This window comes from Rhamphochromis longiceps, linkage group LG4 (assembly GCF_057381845.1).
Source record: "Rhamphochromis longiceps isolate RC_006_pf linkage group LG4, R_longiceps_female_GT1.1, whole genome shotgun sequence".
NCBI classification, from domain to species: domain Eukaryota; kingdom Metazoa; phylum Chordata; class Actinopteri; order Cichliformes; family Cichlidae; genus Rhamphochromis; species Rhamphochromis longiceps.
This window is the reverse complement of record NC_140560.1, coordinates 11449503-11468539: the sequence shown is the minus strand read 5'-3', so window position 1 is coordinate 11468539 and position 19037 is coordinate 11449503. Positions and strand designations below refer to the sequence as shown.

Sequence of the window (19037 nt, the reverse complement as noted above, 5' to 3'; positions counted from 1 at the left end):
GAGCTGTGGGTAATGAGCGAAAGAATGAGGTCGTAGCGAAAATGAGCTTCTTCTGAATGCTGTCTGGGCTCAGCCAAAGAGATGGAGTGAGGACCTCAGTTGTTTGAGAGGGGCTCAGAGTAGGGCCACTATTCTTTTTTACGCCAAACGGTAAATGTTTAGGATGCTTCCTGGACTTGTGTCTCCACAAACCGTCTTTGTCTTCAAACCCGGACAAGCAGCGGTGGATAGATGTATGGATAGTGTGCAACAGTCACCTGATTGACTGATTCAGCAGGACACCTTTATAAAGCTAGAATGAACAATGCATAAATGAAGAGCATGTGTCTAATATTATCAAGCCAGATAAATAAAGTAAAAAGTTCCTTGTATTTTGGATACAAAGCATAATCCAGTGGAGAACAGAAGCACAGAAGCTCGGAGTGGATTCTAAATTCATAATACTTAATCCACAGACAGGATAATTAACTAGGTGACACGCTTCTGTGCTTTGAAGTTTGGAATTATGATGGATAGTTGTATATATCCAGTGTTAACTTGGGCTTTTAAACAGTTCTTTGGTTCAGTATTTACACGGTTTTCTTCTGCTTTTTGTGACCAGTCACACATAACTTTGGGTGGCTGGAATTTATATCCTCAAACTATTATCAATTCATTAAGGACAGTTAATTCAAGCAGTCTTGTAACTGGAGGAAAAACTGCATGATTTGCTAAAGGGCTAACTTTGCATTGCATTCAGTGCAGTACCTATGATCACTTAACCGGAACAGCTATAGTTCCATTTTAACTCGTCATATTGGATCCATTCTTAAGCAATTTACTGCAAATTTTTAAACTCATAATGCATTTAATAATGCTTTATTAGGATCTTCCTATAGCTTATACTGTAGCCTGTTATTCAATAATATGTTTATATCTATCTATCTATCTATCTATCTATCTATCTATCTATCTATCTATCTATCTATCTATCTATCTATCTATCTATCTGTACATATAGATATAGCTGAAGCACGATTGATATAGGATTTTAAAAACTGATGCAATACAGATATTTGGTAATTTTAAAAAAAACCATTTCTTTCAGACGCATGAAAAATAAACACATTTCTGTAACATTTGTTAAGTGTAGTTGTCCTTACTAAGTTAATATGACAATCAATCTTAAAAATAATATTGCTTTATTGTCACAACAAGTGGTGGATTGCTCGTTTAGGCTTTGCCTAACTCTGCTCTGGTCAGCTGTATGTTTGTAGTGCTCTAAACACCTGTTGTCAGCAGGAAAGTTGCAGAGAGCCCCCTGGTGGACAAACTATGCAAGCGCAACACCGAAAAGCGGTTTGAAGGGTGTTTCTCTCTTCTCTTCTGTACTTAACAATGACTGATATGTTAAAACTCATCATATCACTCCTGCTCTAATTATAACAACTGTTCTAACTGAACATAAACACACTGCCAACATATCTGTATAAATAAATGAAGGAATAACAACAATTTATTATTAGTAGTTTGCACCAGAGGCTACCTGAACCTCATTACTCTGAAAATGGAGTATTAACCTTGAGCAGGACCTTCTCACCAGTTCTGCAGCAGCTGCAAAGAAAGTCAGACAGAGAGATTCACTTTTAATGTCAAACCACATCTTGTCCAGACAAAAATGGAGTAAAATAACACAGTGCGGCTCTCTAAGTGGGATTTCTGCAGAGGGGATGTCCGTTAGGTTGCCCAGTACTCTACCTGCCTACCTACCTTCACAGCAAAAGCATCGACAACAGCAGAAGCCGTACAGAACTAAACTTACATACACATACACTCCAATTATAAATACAGTATAAAATGCATGCAGAGGCGTAATCATAGACTACTTTCCTCAACAACACCTAATCTCAAACCTGTAAAAATAGAAATAAACTTATAAACTATTTTTAAATAAAGACTTGAAGGTAACAAGGATTTCAGCTTAAGGCCTGAGTAGTCTGCTCCGTTCCTCCCACCCACCACAGTGTCACCAGTTGTGTGTGTGTGATCAACCGCCCCCGTGTCTCGCTGCTGTGTGGTCAAAGAGGTTGTCCAGGTAACGTTTTCTTTCATCACCTGTCAGCAAGGTGCTGCCTGAGGGTTTAGCCTTGGATCACAAAGAACGCGCAATGTGATGCCAAACAACTCAACAGCCTTCGATTACAGCTGTTAAAAATAGTCTTTTCCCCTTGCAGAACATTTGTTTGCTGTAATGAAATCACAAGCTCGGACTGACAAACGAATTACACTCGTTAGTAGCCTCCAGTGTGCAAAAGCGGGCTATTTCTCAAACTCCCGGTGCTTATCCTCAGCGCTGCAGCTCCTGACGTACGAGCCTCTCCTCATGACATTCTTATTTCAATTAAAAGGAGAAATGAGGCCGTCGCAGCGCGCCTGACTTGGCGGTTAAGATAATGTACATGCGCCATAGACATTTGAATGCCATCGTCTGCATGTCTTTCCAAATATCAAAACTGGGCAATAATTGTGAAAAATGACCGAGCGCCTTTGTCCTCCAGTTTTCATGCAAATAACGCCATCGACAAACCTGACACTTACCACATAATGAGAAGAGCGTGATGAGAGAGTGCGAGCACAAGAGAGAGATAAGTGGGAGAACTGAGAGGAAGCATTGTTCAGAGACAAAACTATAAAGCGAGAGAACGAAAGGGTTACACTGAGTTAAAATGGAAGAAAGATAAGGAGGGAATTGGGGAGGAAGGGCACGATGGGTGCTTCAGTGTCCCCTTTTTCTGGAAATAGAGACCATTATGTCAGTAGATTGGTCCTGAATCCTAGTGAACATGTGACTGCAAAGCCTGGCCGGTCTGCTTTGCTGAGGGGGCTGGTGAGTGGCTGCATCAGAACATCATGTTCAGACACAGGCCCAAACACACACACACACACACACACACACACACACACACACACACACACACACACACACACACACACACACACACAGCACCTTCCACCTCCACAGTGGGCTGCACAGACAGTCTGCATGAATATTTATCAGAGCAGGTTTATAATGAGTTCACACATTAGACAAGCATTTCTATCACATGCTCACGTATTGTAGGTTTGGTAGCGATGCTGGCGTCCAGCTGATTTCTCCTCTCATCAGTATGCTGCGCGGTGACCCGCTATGTGGCCCGGTCACATCCCCCGGGGCGGCAGGGGCTCGCCTCCTCAAAACGCTGCCAACAATCGGAAGATGTTCCTAATATTGTCAGGTGCCGGCGGATCAAGTTCAAATCAAAAGGTGTCTCTTCAGTAAAGCTTAGCGGCGAGGAGACATTCTTCCTGCTGGCTTTCATTTGGACAAAAGACATAAATGTCAGTTCTAAAAACGCATTAGGGAGAGAGCAGGCCACTGCAAGTGCTGTTCGCAACCTTTCAAACTAAATTCATCAGCTATACACACAATTATACTACCCGCAAGCACACAAACCGTTTCTTGGCAGCAGTGTTTCTCGTCCTGTGTGGATTTATTGCTGCAAAAGGAGAATATCTTGTGATTGGAACAGATTGCTGTTCAGTCAGATATATTAAATAGAAACTGTCTTTTCTGATTGACATGAAAGACAATTTTCCTGATTGCATATTTTGTGTGTGTTTGGGGTTTTTTTTTCATAGTGGACAGCTTCATGACCTTCCCTGTAACATTTACCCTGTGGACTCTTTGTTAGTTAGAAGCATGTGATTTATAGGTAGCAAAGCCCCCAAAATAACAGCAAAAAGATGAACAGGGAAGCCAATTACGGCACTACAATATCTGCGTCCCTTCCTCTTTCAAATTCCTGCAGCAGTACGAGCCGTATGTCTTTGGCGCAGCGTTTTGAGTTATGGGCTTTATTTTCTGCTTGATTTTTATTTCCTGGGTGATTTGATCTAGTTTTACATTCTCAGGTTTTCTTAGTTTTGCAGTCTTGTTGTTCCTGTATTCAGTTTATCCTTCCTCCCCTGTGCTCCCCGTGTCTTCTTGTTAAGTCACTGTCTCTTTTTTAGGTGTTTTCATACTTTATGTTGATAGTCATTTTGTCCCTTGTGCCTTGTTTTTAGTTTTACTCCCCCCCCCCCCCCCGACTCATTTTGTGATTCAGTTTAGCTGTCTTGTTTTCCCCAGCTATGTCCAGCTCCCCTCGTTGCCCTTTTTTGTATATATAGTGGTCTTCTCCTTAGTCTTTCTCAGTGTCTGTTTTCATGTCCTGTGTGGTTTCTTGATCAGTGTTCCTGTGCTTATACTTTGTGGTTCCTTTTTGAACTTTATGTTACAGACTGTGCTTCTCCTCTGGGGCTTTGTGTTTTTGCCTTGTGTACTTTCTGTTATGTCCTGCCTGCTTTCTGTGTCTGCGTTTTGGGTCCTCATCATCACACTCTGTGCAGTCTGCATAACCTGCAGACTGCACAGAGTGTTGGCCTACTCTTCCTGGTTTATTGGCCATTTGGGCACACTTAGTAACAGCAGGCTTTTTTGGTTGGGATGCATAACTACTGGAAACAGTGTCCTCCTGCCTAATTGAGTGAGGCCCCAGTCACACATTCCTAGAGACCGGTCAGTGGCGCCCTGGCAACACCAAATCACTTGGGGAAAAATGTGTATTCCCTAACTGGTTGATTTTATTTGATTGTTTTTTTATTTTTTATTTTTAACAGGGACAGTGCACATTAACCCATCATCATCCAAGGATCAAACAGGCTGCCTGGACCTATATTATAATTTCAGGAGCCTTTTGAATTTTCTCTCTATCCCAAAATGTTTGAGGAATGATGGTAATGTGAAGCACACATGGTGAAATCTATTTTTCTGTTTGTGTTCAGGCTAATTCTTTCAGACAGTGGGAGTGTCTTATGCTGCTGTGATACATCCCTGTAAAGCTTGTCTTCCCTTCTTTCCGAAACCATTTGGATTTTGTCTCTAGCACAAACTGTAACAGAGTTACAGTCATCTAAAGAGTGCTTGTAAAATGGGCCTCCTGACATACCAGTGGTAAAAAAGAGTTAATAAATATTGCTGTGCATGTGCCTGAGTTAGCAACAGGCTAACATTCATCCATAGTTCCAAACCAGATCTGAAAAACAGCAGCCTCTTTGTGAGGGCAGCCAGCAAACTCCAGGAACCGATCAGTGATTGAACATTTACCGTAAGAACTGTTATAACTGTTCTCTAGGCCCCTAATGTCTTGTGGCATTACAGCAATGGAGATTGAGGCAATAGTGACTATAAGAAATGTCCTGTCCTTGATCCTGTGCATTTTACCGTAAACATAGATTCATACTCTATAAGAATATGTTGTGCAAATTACACCAGCATTGCAACTCCAGTCATTAGGATAGTGGATGGTTTGCTTTTATATAGTCCCTAAGAGGCAAATTTGCTGGACCTTATTTTAAGCTTTGGCTATTTTAAAATTTCCATAACAGTTTAATTTAGTATCATAAAAGAGGCTGATATATTTCCTGTTAATTAACCCATTAATCGGTTAATGGGCTCCAGCATACTCAGAAGATATTTGGCTCCTCAGCATCTTGACCTGCACACACACAAAATAAAGTATATGTGTGTTTATGCTGCTGTATGATGAACGGCATAAGTGCCCACCATAAATGTATATATAAGATGATGAACATGGTGTAAAGCCCAAACAGGAGCTCCTTAAGTCTGCATTCTTTGTAATGATCAGCCGGTAATGATTGCAAAAAGACCAATTACATAAAAGTCTGTGAGAAAATGATCCTTTAGCTTCCTTGATCTACAACCTCATCTCACTATTTGAAATGGGTTTATGGTCTCTAATGCTAGTTTCACATCTTATTGAATAAAACATGATGTCCATTTTGTAAATTAAGTTCTCATTAGAGCCAAAGAAGGAGGGCACACTTAAACACTTAAAGTTACTCCTGTATAAACGTGTGGTGTCCCTGAAGTTTTGGTCCAACACTCACATATAGGAGATAGGACAGATAGGTATTCATTTGCAAAGAAAGATGAGTGTTTATAGGTGGTTCCCCTCTAAAACTGTTCTTCCCTTTGTGTGTGTGTGTGTGGTTGGGGTCGGAGTGGGGTGGAACCTATATGGCCTTGAGCTGGTGGAGGCTATCCACGATCCATCCGTGTGTAACTGATATGGCAGCGATGTGCACTCGTGTGGCTAATGGAGCAAATGATGGGTGAGATGTGAGGGCCGGGCGACGGCGAATTGGGGTCATTTGGTGGCGGAGCCTCGTCCGTGTAATCTACAGTTTCATTTGTGTTTCTTTGTGAAACAAGCTTGGGCTCGCTGTGGCACTTTTTAATGGCCTCATCTTTCTGAGTGATCGTTGGAGTTACACGGCGCGTTGGCTAATATAATCTGTACCCCAGGGGTGTGTGTGTGTGTGTGTGTGTGTGTGTGTGGCTGCAGGGTAATATATATGTGATGCGGAGAGAAAGGGAGAGGAACATTATAAAAAAAAGTAATTGTATGTGTGTGTGTGTGTTTGTTCACATGCCGGCTGTATCAAAGGTCTCCATGTTAATGGTAATAAGTTGGTGTGTGAACTACACCCACTTTAAGGACGCGCAGCAGTGCTCTGGACTTCTGCTGCACTTATATGATCAATGCTTATTACAAAATGTGTGAGTGTGCGTGTGTGTATCTCTGTGTCCATCAACTGTGTCTGTGCGCATGAAGGCTTATTTTAATTGTTGCCATGGAAACAGAGTGCTGCCAGAGAAGTCCAGATTCAAAGAGGGCATCTCTCTCTCTCTTGCTCCCTCTCTGCTTGTCTTTTTCCTCTTGTTTCTCCTCTTCTCCTCCATCCCGCTCTCTAATCTCTCCCCCTCTCTCCTGCTCCTCTTTTTTTTCTCCTTTTTAAAAAAAATCTTTTATGCCTCTCACTGAGGTCCTCCTCAGTTTGCCTCTCTTTTCGTTTCCTTTGCCCGCCCTCCTCCTCTCCTTTTTTCTTTCCTCATGCCTCTTATCAGCCCTCCCTCGATCCATCCCTCCCGCTTCTCGGGTCCTTCCTGGAGAGTGGTGTGCAGTTGACTATTAACACAGGGACCTGTAATTAGCGCTGACGAACCTCCAGCAATTAGTCTCGGCTAAAGAAGTTGTTCTGTCATCTCTGCGCCCGTCCCTTTATCCCTCTTTCAATCTCGTCCTTCCTCTCTGTCATTTCCTGTCTTACTAGCTGTCAGCGTCGCTTTGTTTTAGCGTTTTTTGTTCTTCTTTGTACCTTCCATCTGCCTCGTTAGCGGCAGTCATGTACAAGAGACGCGCACAATACACCGCTCAGAAGCAAGTTTATGAGAAGCTACACCCCCATCGCCCTGGGTATGTCTGCCCACGAAACCAAAGTGAACATCTATTCCCTCCGACTGTTACACCTACACCAGCTATATGCTGATAAGCTCAAGAGGACGCATGCCCTCCCACTCACTCAGATGTAAACACGTAGAGAACACAGACATCTTCTTTTTCATGTCCGGCGTCATCGCTCCAGCTGTCTTTTTCACCTCTCCTCGAATCATTTCTGGATCTCGCTGATTTCTCTCTTTTCCTTTCCTTCGGTCGCTCACCTGGCCCCTCTGCATCTTCGTTAATGAAAAGCTCTATAAATAATGCGCAGGGAAGAGGGAATCAGACAGCAGGCAAGAGAGAGAGAGATACGGTCAAGTAGAACGTGGGAGGGAGGTGAAAGGATGGAGGGACGGACAGCAGACGAGTGAAAGTGCTTAAACTAGGCCAATAGGGGTTGAGTGAGGTGGGCGGGTATCATATCAAAGCCTCGCGAGCTGCTCCGAGCACCTTTGCCGTCAATCCCTTAATCAATTCCGGCGTTAGTCGGTTTGTCCTCGTCTCAGGTCGGCGTGTCAGTCATCTCGCTCCAGACAGTTAGTCAGTCAGCTGAAGTTGACGAGGAGCCGTCTCTCCCTCCATCCAGCCCTTTATGGTTTTTGAGTTCGCTCGCTCTGTTCGTCCCTCCTTCCTCTGCTGCACTCTCAGCCGTCTCATCTGGAGGGAGAGTTTATATCATCCTTATACTATAGTGCTGCTTCAGGAGTCCACATGAATAATTGATGCTTGTAAGATTATACTTGAAAACTCTGAACTGTGCTCCATTATGTCGCGTGTGTCTCTGTTAGTGTTGATACTGGAATATTAATCAATATCATCTATTTTTTTTTAGCTAGATATTCATTAAAAGACAAATATAACAAAGCTATATCATGACGACAGCAACCAGCGCTGTGGGTGTGTGAGAGGAGGCGCAGCTAAAGCAATGCTTTATGTTTAAGATGAAATATAAAATGACCAACAGTTTGGATCTTCGCTGATATTACGCAGCGTTGTAAAACAAAATTATTACATCCAAGAATATATTTACTGATTTTATTAGTAAAACAATACATGAAAAACACCTCGAATCAAAAACTGTATTTGGCTTATTCGCCTTTTTTCATTTGCGCTCCTTTCGCTCCAACTCAGGTTTTTGCTTTGCTCCCATTTACTGCTGCAGCGGTTCCTCTTTTCTCTGCAATCAGCGTTTGTTTACTTCCGCATACACAAAATAGATCCGACTACTCACAGGTGAAGTGAAGGAAGCAATGATTTAGTTCCTTGTCTTGAGCCATCCCTTATTTCTTTGCATGTTGGTTCCAAGTAGCCAGGCTTTGTTATAATTTCTAAAGTGGTCATGCACAGTAGTTCTCCAGACTTTCTGAAAGTGTTTCTTTCAGTCCTTGTACTTAACCATTTTCAGAAGCATTTTGAAAACTGACCTATGAGTCATGAGAACAATCATGAGAAAGCATCTTATTGACAGCAGCTTCGTTTTCAGCATGGCAATGACCACAAACACGCTGCCAATGTACTAAAATCATACCCGGATAGAAAAGCACACAGGGGAACACTATCAGTGTTACTGAAGCAGTGTTAGCGTCCCTACTAGTCGGTGACGTGATGATGGGTGGAGTAAACACTGCATGAACTGAAGGCAGAAATGTAGCTTTTCGAATCGCTGTCAGTCCAATTTCTGATCCAAATATCAGATCTGTGTATCCATACCAGAAATTTGACCTCATCTCTTATCTCTATTTTCCTTTTAAAGTTTGCTTTGTCTTGATATTTCTCTTCCTTCTTTGTCCCATTTCTTTGAACTGACATTAAATTATGCTTTGATTCATATGATGCATCCAGCCCTGATTGGCAGTTCATTTGTTAACCTCTGTTTCTCTTCATCTCCCGCTTCTTTTTTTCTCTTTCCTTCTTCTCTGTCATCTTGTTTTGTCAAATCTCTGCCTACCTCCTTTTCTTCTCTTTCCTATCTCCATCTTCTTCTCCTCCTTGTCTCGGCAGGTATTGCTCTCCCACTCCTACACCATGCCTGTCTGCGGATGCCGCGGCTGCTCCCCACCTTGCGGCCATGCCAGGGCTTGCTCTGGCACCCCCTCGGTTGCTCAGGAGCAAGAACGGGTCCGAACCCTACATCCACCCCCGCCGCCGTTCCACCACCACCGCACCGGTTCGTCTCTCTGCCTGTCCCTCCTTCTCCTGCTCCTCTGCCTTCTCCACCTGCCCCCGGCCTGCCACTCACGGAGAGACAAGCCCGGCGGAGGAGGCGGTGGCAGCCACTATATTCCCATCCCTCAGCCTCCTCCCCACCACATGGCCCTGCCCAACATCTTGCACGTCTTCAGCATCGCTGTCGTTCTGGTGGGCAACTCCAGTGAAGTGGCGCTGGCCGGGGCCCGAGAGAAGGAAGACTTCATTCACATGGCGCCGAATGTTGAAGTGCTGACCATGAATGAGACTGACCCTAAGAGCATTATCAAGAGCATCTGCGACCTCATGACGGAGCACTGGCTACAGGGCGTGGTGTTTGGGGATGACACTGACCAGGAGGCCATCGCCCAGATCCTGGACTTCATTTCAGCCCAGACGCATATCCCCATTCTCGGAGTACGCGGAGGCTCCTCCATGATCATGGCTGCCAAGGTAGGTCACTTCCACACAAGAGGACAGCTTTTGTAAAAAGGAATTAGCACCATTTATGTGTAGGCTGTGTCTTAATATTAAAATACAAAATATCCAATTATGCCAAACCACATGTACACCTCCAATTCTTGTCTTGTTATTGGGTGACCGGCACAGACAACTTATCAAACTGGCACGCTGGAGGAGAAGGTAACGCTGTTTTTGCTTCTCACAAGGCCAGTCCTCACTCTAACCTTAAATCTCAGCTGCGTTTCATTTCCGATTGGCTGCTGTCAATCACGCTGTTCCCACTGCTTTCCCCCCGTGAAATCTTGTCACGGATTGATTACGTTTTCCAATCAACAAAATATGGATTTAAAGTTTCCAGACGTAGCCTAGGTGATGGAAAGCAACCCTGGCCTTAAACGTCTGCTATCAAATAGGTGAGTTTGTATTTGGCAGTAAGAGTAAAAAAACTGTGGTTCTGCACTATTCATGTGTGCAAGTATGACTTAAAAATGACACAAAGCACTTTCGTGTAATTTTATGTTATAATGAAGCCTCAATAAAACAGAGAAAGCATAGCTTGACTGTAACAGAGGGCTTCTTGACTCTTCCTCCACCACCTTCCTGTTCCTGTTTGCAGACATGCAGACAGACAGACAGACAGACAGCAATGCTAAGCTGGGGTGTCTCACTTGAAAGACAAAGTGCCAACAGAGCTGATGCCAGTGACAGGATCAGCTGGAGATTGCACCAGAATAGAGAGCTAGATCTCTGCCTATTTACTACGCCCTGCCTAATGGGATAAAACAATCTGCTGCTGCTTTATCTGTGTCCGCCTGGGATCTGGATTTGGACTCCGCTTCTCAAAATCAGCTCATTCATTTGGTGCTGGCTGGGAAAAACACACACACACAGTTAAGGAAAAAAGTATAGATCTATGACGGAGAGTGAAACCTGGTGTCTCAGTCTTATCTCTGCCATCCACGTCTTCATGTAGTCATCCTCTAGTTTGTCCGCGTACCCTCTTGGTGGGAACAGGTCGTTGCGCCAGCAGAGATGTGAGCTGCAGTGACACGCCGAGGCCAGCGGCCACCACTGAAACTCTTCTCTCTGTTCCTTCTCATTAGAGCTCTAAGGAGCGAAGTGGCAGAGAACCGTCTGCTCCCATTTAAAACTGCTCCACTCCAATTGCAGACACTGCTGCTTGGCGGACACATCTATGCTCACAGTTCAGTCCTCGTACAGACACGCACCCCCACACCCAGACCTGCTAATCACATTTTTTTTAAAGAAAACAAAACTGTATAAATCATTTCAAGAACTCCAATCGTCATCCAACTGTGTTAAATATTAAAATTTCTATTTGTGCTTCACCGAATGCAAAAACACAGGCTGAAGAAAATCCACGAGAAAGAAGGAATTGGCCCGTGTGAACATGTTTGTGTGTGTGTGCAGCAGCGGTGTTGTTAATTAAGTGCACGTGGCCCTAAGTGCACCACGCGGTGGAAAAAGAGCAGCGTTTTGTGGAGAAGCATTAAATGGATTTCCCCCAACTGCAAGCCAGAGACTGCCTCCCCTGAGAGCTTCCTCCTGGCTGCGCTGAGGTCTGGGGGAGTCAGGAGGGACAAGGTCGCACCAAGGCTCAGTGTCCCCGAACGGATTTGTGTCTGCCTAATGGGCTGAGACAACGGAGTGCCGAAAGTATAGCAGGGAAGGATCAGAAGGCAGGAGAGGGAGGGAACGCAAAATACATGAGTGAAAATAGAGAAATTAAGATAGCGGGGGGAGGAAATGAGACTGAGGGGACTAAATTCTACTTTGAGGGAAAGTGGGTAGGAAGGGAGAGGCGGGACGTGGATCAGGTGGGGTTCAGATGGGGGCTGCCTGTAGACGAGACGGGCAGATGTGGCCAGAGGGCACAAAAGTAGTCAGTTTAAGACCATTCAGACTTGAGGGGAAGGGGGGGATACTGTGTCTAAAAGTGAGTGGTAGGTGCTGAGAGAGATAAAGAGAGAGGGGGAAAGTTTCCTCTCTCGCGGACAGCTGCGATGGAGAAAAAGCGATAAAGTATGGAAGATAAAATGAAAGGCAGAGTTATAGAGCTTAAGAAAAATTGGCTTTTGGTATTTGTGTTTTTTTCTGAGAGAGCATCTCCAGGAAATGGACTGACAAAGATTGGGAAATAGGGATGGAGTACGGGGCGTTTATCTTAGGGCTCCTAATCATCACATGCTCGCGCGCGCGCGCACACACACACACACACACACACACACACACACACACACACACACACACACACACACACACACACACACACACACACACACACACAAATGAGTGCATCCGCCAAGACTGAAGGCCAAATGCTGCTATTACAGTTGACAGCATAACCCCTCCTTTTTCATTACACATCCGAGGAAAGATGATAACAGGAAACGACGGAGAAGGTGGGGTTTGGGGTTTTAGTGTGTGCTGGAGAGGAGAGTTTTCAGGACTGGTACAAGATAATTCCATAAAACGGGCACTCTGCAGGAGAGTAAGTGTGAAGAGTCAAACTGGATCTTTATCAGAAAAATGCTCTTTTTCATGCATGCATGAGTGTTACTTACAAAGCAGTATCATTACCAAGGAACATGCTTTGGGGCTGAAACTGCAGTTCCCTAAATTAAAGGCTGACTCCAGAAGTGAGCGGATCCTCGTGGAATCACATGTTCAGTAGACAGTAGACAGCAGAAAACACGGACGTAGCTTTGGGGTCGGAAAAACGCCAATGCTAAAAACCTGCATTCTGTCTGAAAACCACCAGATGGCGATACCTGTGGGTGCGCAAAGACGTCCTATAAAAGTCTATGCGATAATGGCTTTCTGTTCTGACCTCCACAATATTTTCCTGCAGAGTTCATGAGCGCACTCGTTTGGAATCATTGCAGAAATTTTTTTTAGAAATCTCGGTGATACTATGTTTCAAAATGGAGGATTATCTGTGGTGTGAAACTGCACACAGTGGTTTCAGTCAGACTCGCCATCATATCTGGCTATTTGCAGCTGAGACACCAATGGTGAGTAGCTCATCTCATTTGCCAAGATGCAAATGAAAAGCTGAGTTTACCAAAATACACGTGCACACGTGGACAACACCAAATATCTGTTTTAATGTGCAGTTAACTTTAGTAATAGCTTATCCTAAACTCCAGCTCAACTCAAGGTTTCACAAAGCAGTAGGTGACATCACAGCAGTTACATCCATCTTTGATATAGCCTACAGTCAGAGATCATTACCCAAAACACTAAGACTCGTTTGACATCCGTAACAAGCAAAAAGCTCCAAGTGAAGGAATTACCCAGGAATAAGTGGGACTCTAGCTTCCACATTTGTTGTGTATGAGCATGAAAGTGGAAGAGTTAAATAGATGAAAGGCATGGGCGGAGGAATCCAGGTGGGTCCATATTAGCACCATATTAGGCGGATGAAGAGGGGAAAGGTGAGAGATGGATCAAGGCAAACTCACATCTCCCAGAAAGTTTCATCACTCAACCAAGTGACTCCTTCAGTCCCAGCTCATATAAACGGTACACAGTTCCATTAGGACATTAAAACTAAAAGTAAAACCTTTGCCTAACAATAAGTCACAAGCTTAGGTTCTTGATTCTCAATATACAAGGAGGCCTGCGGGAAATGAGTCTTCTACTCAAAAATTAAGGCATTTTATCCATGTCTCATTTACAGAAGCGTTTTCTTCCATGTCTAAGCGTTTTCTAAAATTGACACTCAAGGTTCAGCATGCAGACTGGAGCAGCCAGGGATCGAACCACCAACAAACCAACCACCAACCGTAACCACATTGTAGATCCCCTCCTTGGTTCAACGATGGTCATTCCCTTTTCACGTAAATGGACTCTTTGACTCCTCATTCAAACCAAGAACCAAGCCTTCTTTTTACACTTACAGGCCCATTAGGTGTAAATACAGAGCAGCGTCTTATCCTGATGAGGTTGCTCTTCTATTTTGTGCCATCCACTTTGTCAGAGGTTCCTTGGTTTCCCTGATATATAATTCCCAGGAACCACAAACACTTTATTGCCCAGTTTATGCTGTTGGACCTGATCCTTCGGGTGAACCCATTTTTGTAGCATTTTGGGGTTTGAACAAATGCATCTCAGCTGTTCCGATACTCCTGACACATAAAGGATCACCAATGGTTTTTGCTTGGGCAGCGTTCGTTCTTCTTCTCTTCTGAATCACCCGGAGCTTTCTTTTGGCCTCTTCGCAGCTTTGTTAAACGCTCAGCTGGGATAAGCACATTTACTCAGGGCCTCTTTGATATGTTGTTCTCCTCCTTCCCTGGCTGTTGTGTCTGGCAGGAACGGTGTTCGCTCTGTGTTGTAGCCTCCTGATGACGCCCAGTTTATCCTCCAGTGGATGATGATACGAGTCAAACCTTAAATACTGCTCTGTATGTGTTGGTCCCTCCCTGGTTAACTTTATGTGTTTGTCTAGGAAGTTAACATGAACAATGAATTGTGGTACATCCTGAGATTCGTGGTACCCCCCACCCAAAAGCAAAAAACCCGACTGTGTCCACAACAGAATCAACTTTCTGGGATTTCCTTACCTTTACTATTAAGCCTCCATTAAGACTCTCACATCTATATCAGTGAGTAAGATCAATGAGGGAGGGAGGGAAAGAGGGAGGGCATGACGATAAATAAGAGGATGAGTGCTTTGTGTGGATGGCCACATGACTGAGAAAACAGAGGGAGAGAGGGGAGTCGGGGAGCGACACAGACCTATTTGCAGCAGTGGTGTTGCCATCTATCCAAACAAAAAGAGAATCTGCCTACGCCTGGATGGAGGAGGATGGAAGAGGAAGAAGAAGAAGACGGATCGAGCACAGCTGTCCGCACATCTGTGAAAGACTGGATAAGATAACCAAAGAGAAAACACAGGCACTCATCTAACTGTTTAAGTGCGTGCGGGTCTATAGGCATCTGTGTGTTTGTGTTTATGTAGCCAACATGACTGTAGCTGCCAGTCCTTTTGTCACTAGTGATTTCCAGCACCACCCTGTTTGTTGTAGCACTACAGTGTCTGTTGGACTGCAGTAATCAGCACGATCTAAAGCTCTGGCTAATGCTCATATTATCAAGACATGCGGCGCTATTTTCCTCAGCTTGTCTAGAAGGTACGGCTTTGTAGTGGCACAAATAGCTGTAGTTGTTGCCGATCACCCCCAGGGCCACTACGCAACAAGAATAGTGAACCAATCTGAGGGAGGAGGCAGTCGTTGTAGATTAGGAGGGAGATAGCATCTGCTTGTGCATAGGATTTAGCTATAAGATCGTCAGCAATTAACGAGAAAAAGGGGAACGCAGCCAACCCTGATTACTGGAAACTGTAATATAATATGAATAACATTTGCACACATGCAGGAGGATGCAAAATGATGGCACACATGCTTTTTTCCCTCCATAAATGTACAGTAACATGTGTCACAAGGGGGATTAATGGATGCATATTAAACAGATATTCTAAGAAAGTCTAAACTGTTTCCACGACACCATCGCATCCACACACAAAGCATCCACGGGGGGATGCTCGGGCGCTCGGGCACACAAACAAATCTGTTCCCTCGCATCCATTGTGCGACTGGCAGCTTTCTTCAGAAGCCAAACAGCAGGATGCGATCAATTAACTTTTGCCCAAATAATTCAGCTGTTTTCACCTCTCTAAAAGTGGTCATTTGCACTGCGGGTGTCCCGAGCCTTTTGTGAGGGGAGAGAGAGAGAGCAATTTTGTGTACGAGCGCGAGTCGTCCCCGTCTGCGTGCCTTTGTGTTCAGAGGAGACCGGGCTGATGTTGAACCGGAGCCAGACGTAATTGCCGTGGAGTGCGCAAGTAAGCCAGTTGAACCATTTAATCACAGCGCCAAGAGGGAGTTCAGTGGTGCAATTAACGCCCGTACCTCTGAAGAAGCATGTTCCGGTCATTCTCTGTGTTTACGTTTTACCCTATAGTTAGGAGGAGCTGTTCTTTCAAATTTTGGGCCCCAAAAGAAACAGACTTGTTTAGGCGTCGTTTCTGTACGCTCACCGTGCCCTCTTGGGGTTTTTATCCGGGGCGGTTGAACATAAACGTTTCTGCATTTATATTCCCAATTAATGTCCTACAATAGCACCTATTGTTGTAGCAATCACCGAGGTCCTGTACTCTATTAATGTAATGTGCCGTTCGGCTTGGCAGGACCGCGTCCTCGCTAAAACATAGATGCAATTAGGAGCAATTTGTAAACGATAAGAGAATTAAAAAGCGAGTGTTCCTCTGCCTGACGTCGCTCTCTCTCTCTCCGAGTTTCTCTTTGTCTGTTTTTATTTCTTGCCTCCCCCCCATTCTGTTTCTGTCTGTTCCAGTCTCTCATCTGTGTCCCTCGCCTCTAATTGTTCAATTCATTTGTGGATTTTATTATTTTTTTGTGTCCAGCAAAGCATATTGAACCCCATCTAACAGCTTTCTGATCTATCCTTTCATCCCAGCTATGTTCTCTTTACTTTCTTTTCCTTATTTTTTTTGGTTTCATCCCCAGGTGCATCTCGGTCAGCTCATTTACTGTCTGTGTGCCTGTAGCAGTGTCCCAAACGGCTGCTTTCAAATGCAAAAAGATTACTGGGAGAGTTCCTTTTCTGGAACTTTGCACGTGTTTTGAGATTGTATATATACTTTTTACTGTTACACAAAAAAATGCTAATATAAACGCTCAGCTGAATCCCGAAATTTACATCGTGGTCCACATACAGCCTACTTTGATCTTAAATGGGCCAGACCATTGTAGCTCACCCTTTCTGCCAGTGTAAAGAAGTTTAATTACACTTTTAATCCCTGAGATATCATAACGTAGAAAAAAGAAGTGCAATTTCAACTGTATGCCTCATGATAAAGAAATACTGCTGTAATAAATGAAAGAAATCTGCCAGCATGACTTTTTGGGCTTAAACTATAAGAAATAAATGTGTAATGATGCATAAAAACGCATGTCATTGCCCAGACTTAAAATAAAAATAAAACAGATAGTTTTGGTCAATTCACAGAAAACATTTTTTGTTTTGTAACTCTTTGTAAGAAAATAGAAACTTCTCAGTTTGACAGTGAAAAAACAGCCATTTGGTTGTTTAACTGTTACTTAATTACCTTAATTAGTATGAAATATGGGGGAGCTGCAAAACGTCTTAAAATAAGGTTAAATTTCCCAACTTTGTGCCCTCCTTTACATTTTCCAACACACTCCAATGGGCCGGGTTGGAGTCTTTGCCGGGCCTATTCTGGCCCCCGGGCCTTATATTTGACACCCCAGCTTTACAGGAAGAGGATAAATCCAAAACTATAGAAAGTTTTCTTAATTTCTGCATGGAAATGTCCCCTCAGTAGTCTGTTACCTTCTCATTGTCCTGGTTTAGAAAATGTGACAGCCCACTGTGTGTGTGTTCCCCTTTCCTTTCCTCGAGCGAGAGAGGGAGCTAGGAAGAGGTAGTGAAAAGTATCGAGAGCCCTAAATTTATGTGTCCTATTTTCTAACCCTGTTGGTCTCAATTTACTCCGACCATTTAGAATGTGGCCATTTTTAAACCTGCTCCACAACTTTTCATTCTGCACCTCTCCCTCTCTGAACCTGACTCACTTTTCACTCTGTGATTTTTAATTTATTTTAATACCTGAAGATTGATTAAAGAAAAAAAAACGCTGAATGCTGATTTGTCGGTCTTTTCATTCATCAGGTTGTAACGTTCTGCTGTTTTACTCTTCCTCTCCGTCTTGATTTGTGAAATTGGATTGTTGTAGATGGTCTCCTTCGTCCCGTGGCAGCTCATGAGCCAGACGGACAGATTTACACTAGATGTATGGGTTAATCCCCCTTCCTTGCCCCCTGTTTTCCACACCTTGTCACTCACCTGCCTCTCCCTGTTCTCAGGTGCCGGCAGAACTGAGCGAAATTTGTCAGGAATGGTGCATTAAACCGGGACAGTTCATCCATCCCTTGCCTCCTTTTCTTTACCTCCCCTCAGGTTCAGGCATTGTCTCAGTCTCGCCCCTCCCCTCTCTTTTCCTCCTCACTTGGCCTCCTTTTTCTTAATTTTCACTCTCTGTCCCTCCGGTATGGGACCACACCTTTTCCTTCCACACCAGCCATCCCTTTAGACATGCCTTTACACCCTGCCTCAGCCTCTCCCCGTCCTCTTCCTCTTCTCCCTCTTACTTTATTACTACCTGCATCAGCCTCATCTTCTGTCCCTCTGTACTTTCCTTTCATGACTACTGCCTCTACACCCAAACGTCTCCTTCCTCTAGACACAAATAATCGAACACTCCCATCCTTTTCCCACTTCACCCAACCACTGCCACCATGATCTAAGCAACTCCTCCCTTCTTATCCGCCCCTTCTCCGCCCCTCCTAGCCTCTTGTGGACCTTTACACCAGCCCTTTGCTGGGACTCTTATTAGTCTTATCTCTGCCTGCCTCCGCCCTGATTCAGGGGTGGAAAGGGAATGTACATAGGCTGGGATGAGTCAGTCCTTTTCTATACAGTATATATGGAGAGGGGACAGAAGCGGTGCAAATTCTGAACTCTAGTTAATTACTGTCTAACGACACTTGGGATACTGATGAAGAGCTACACCTTCCTGCTACATCTGCAGGATCTAGGATGATCCTTTTCCCTACAAGTCTTTATATCTGTCCAGTCACAATCTCTGCTGCTCTTCCCGGTGCAAGGTTATGACATTGCCCTGTTGACATTTCCCAGCTGATCCATGATTGTTCATCTCACTGATCAGAGTCCCGGTCAAAGGTGTAGTGAGTATGATTTGAACATAGATCGGCTCTTCACTCAAGTTGCCTTATGAGTATATTTACTGGGAAGGCGCAGGAGCACTGAAAAACTTGGCAGCATCTGAATTAGACTTTAGTTTGTACTACTTGGTCAAATTTAGCCAAGTTTTGTGTCACAAAAACAAAAACATTCAGCTCATGTTTCCCAGTCTGTTAGAAAGGTACAAGATGG

General features: G+C 44.1%; 1 protein-coding gene across 1 annotated transcript in view; it reads left to right on the top strand.

Annotated features, from left to right (window-relative positions):
• grin2ba (glutamate receptor, ionotropic, N-methyl D-aspartate 2B, genome duplicate a) overlaps positions 1–19037 on the top strand; it is a 137757-nt gene that overhangs the window by 21659 nt on the left and 97061 nt on the right. Inside the window, exon 3 of the mRNA XM_085403270.1 lies at positions 9363–10001. Coding sequence (XP_085259396.1) covers positions 9363–10001 — 639 coding nt within the window. The remainder of the gene's footprint in view (positions 1–9362; positions 10002–19037) is intronic.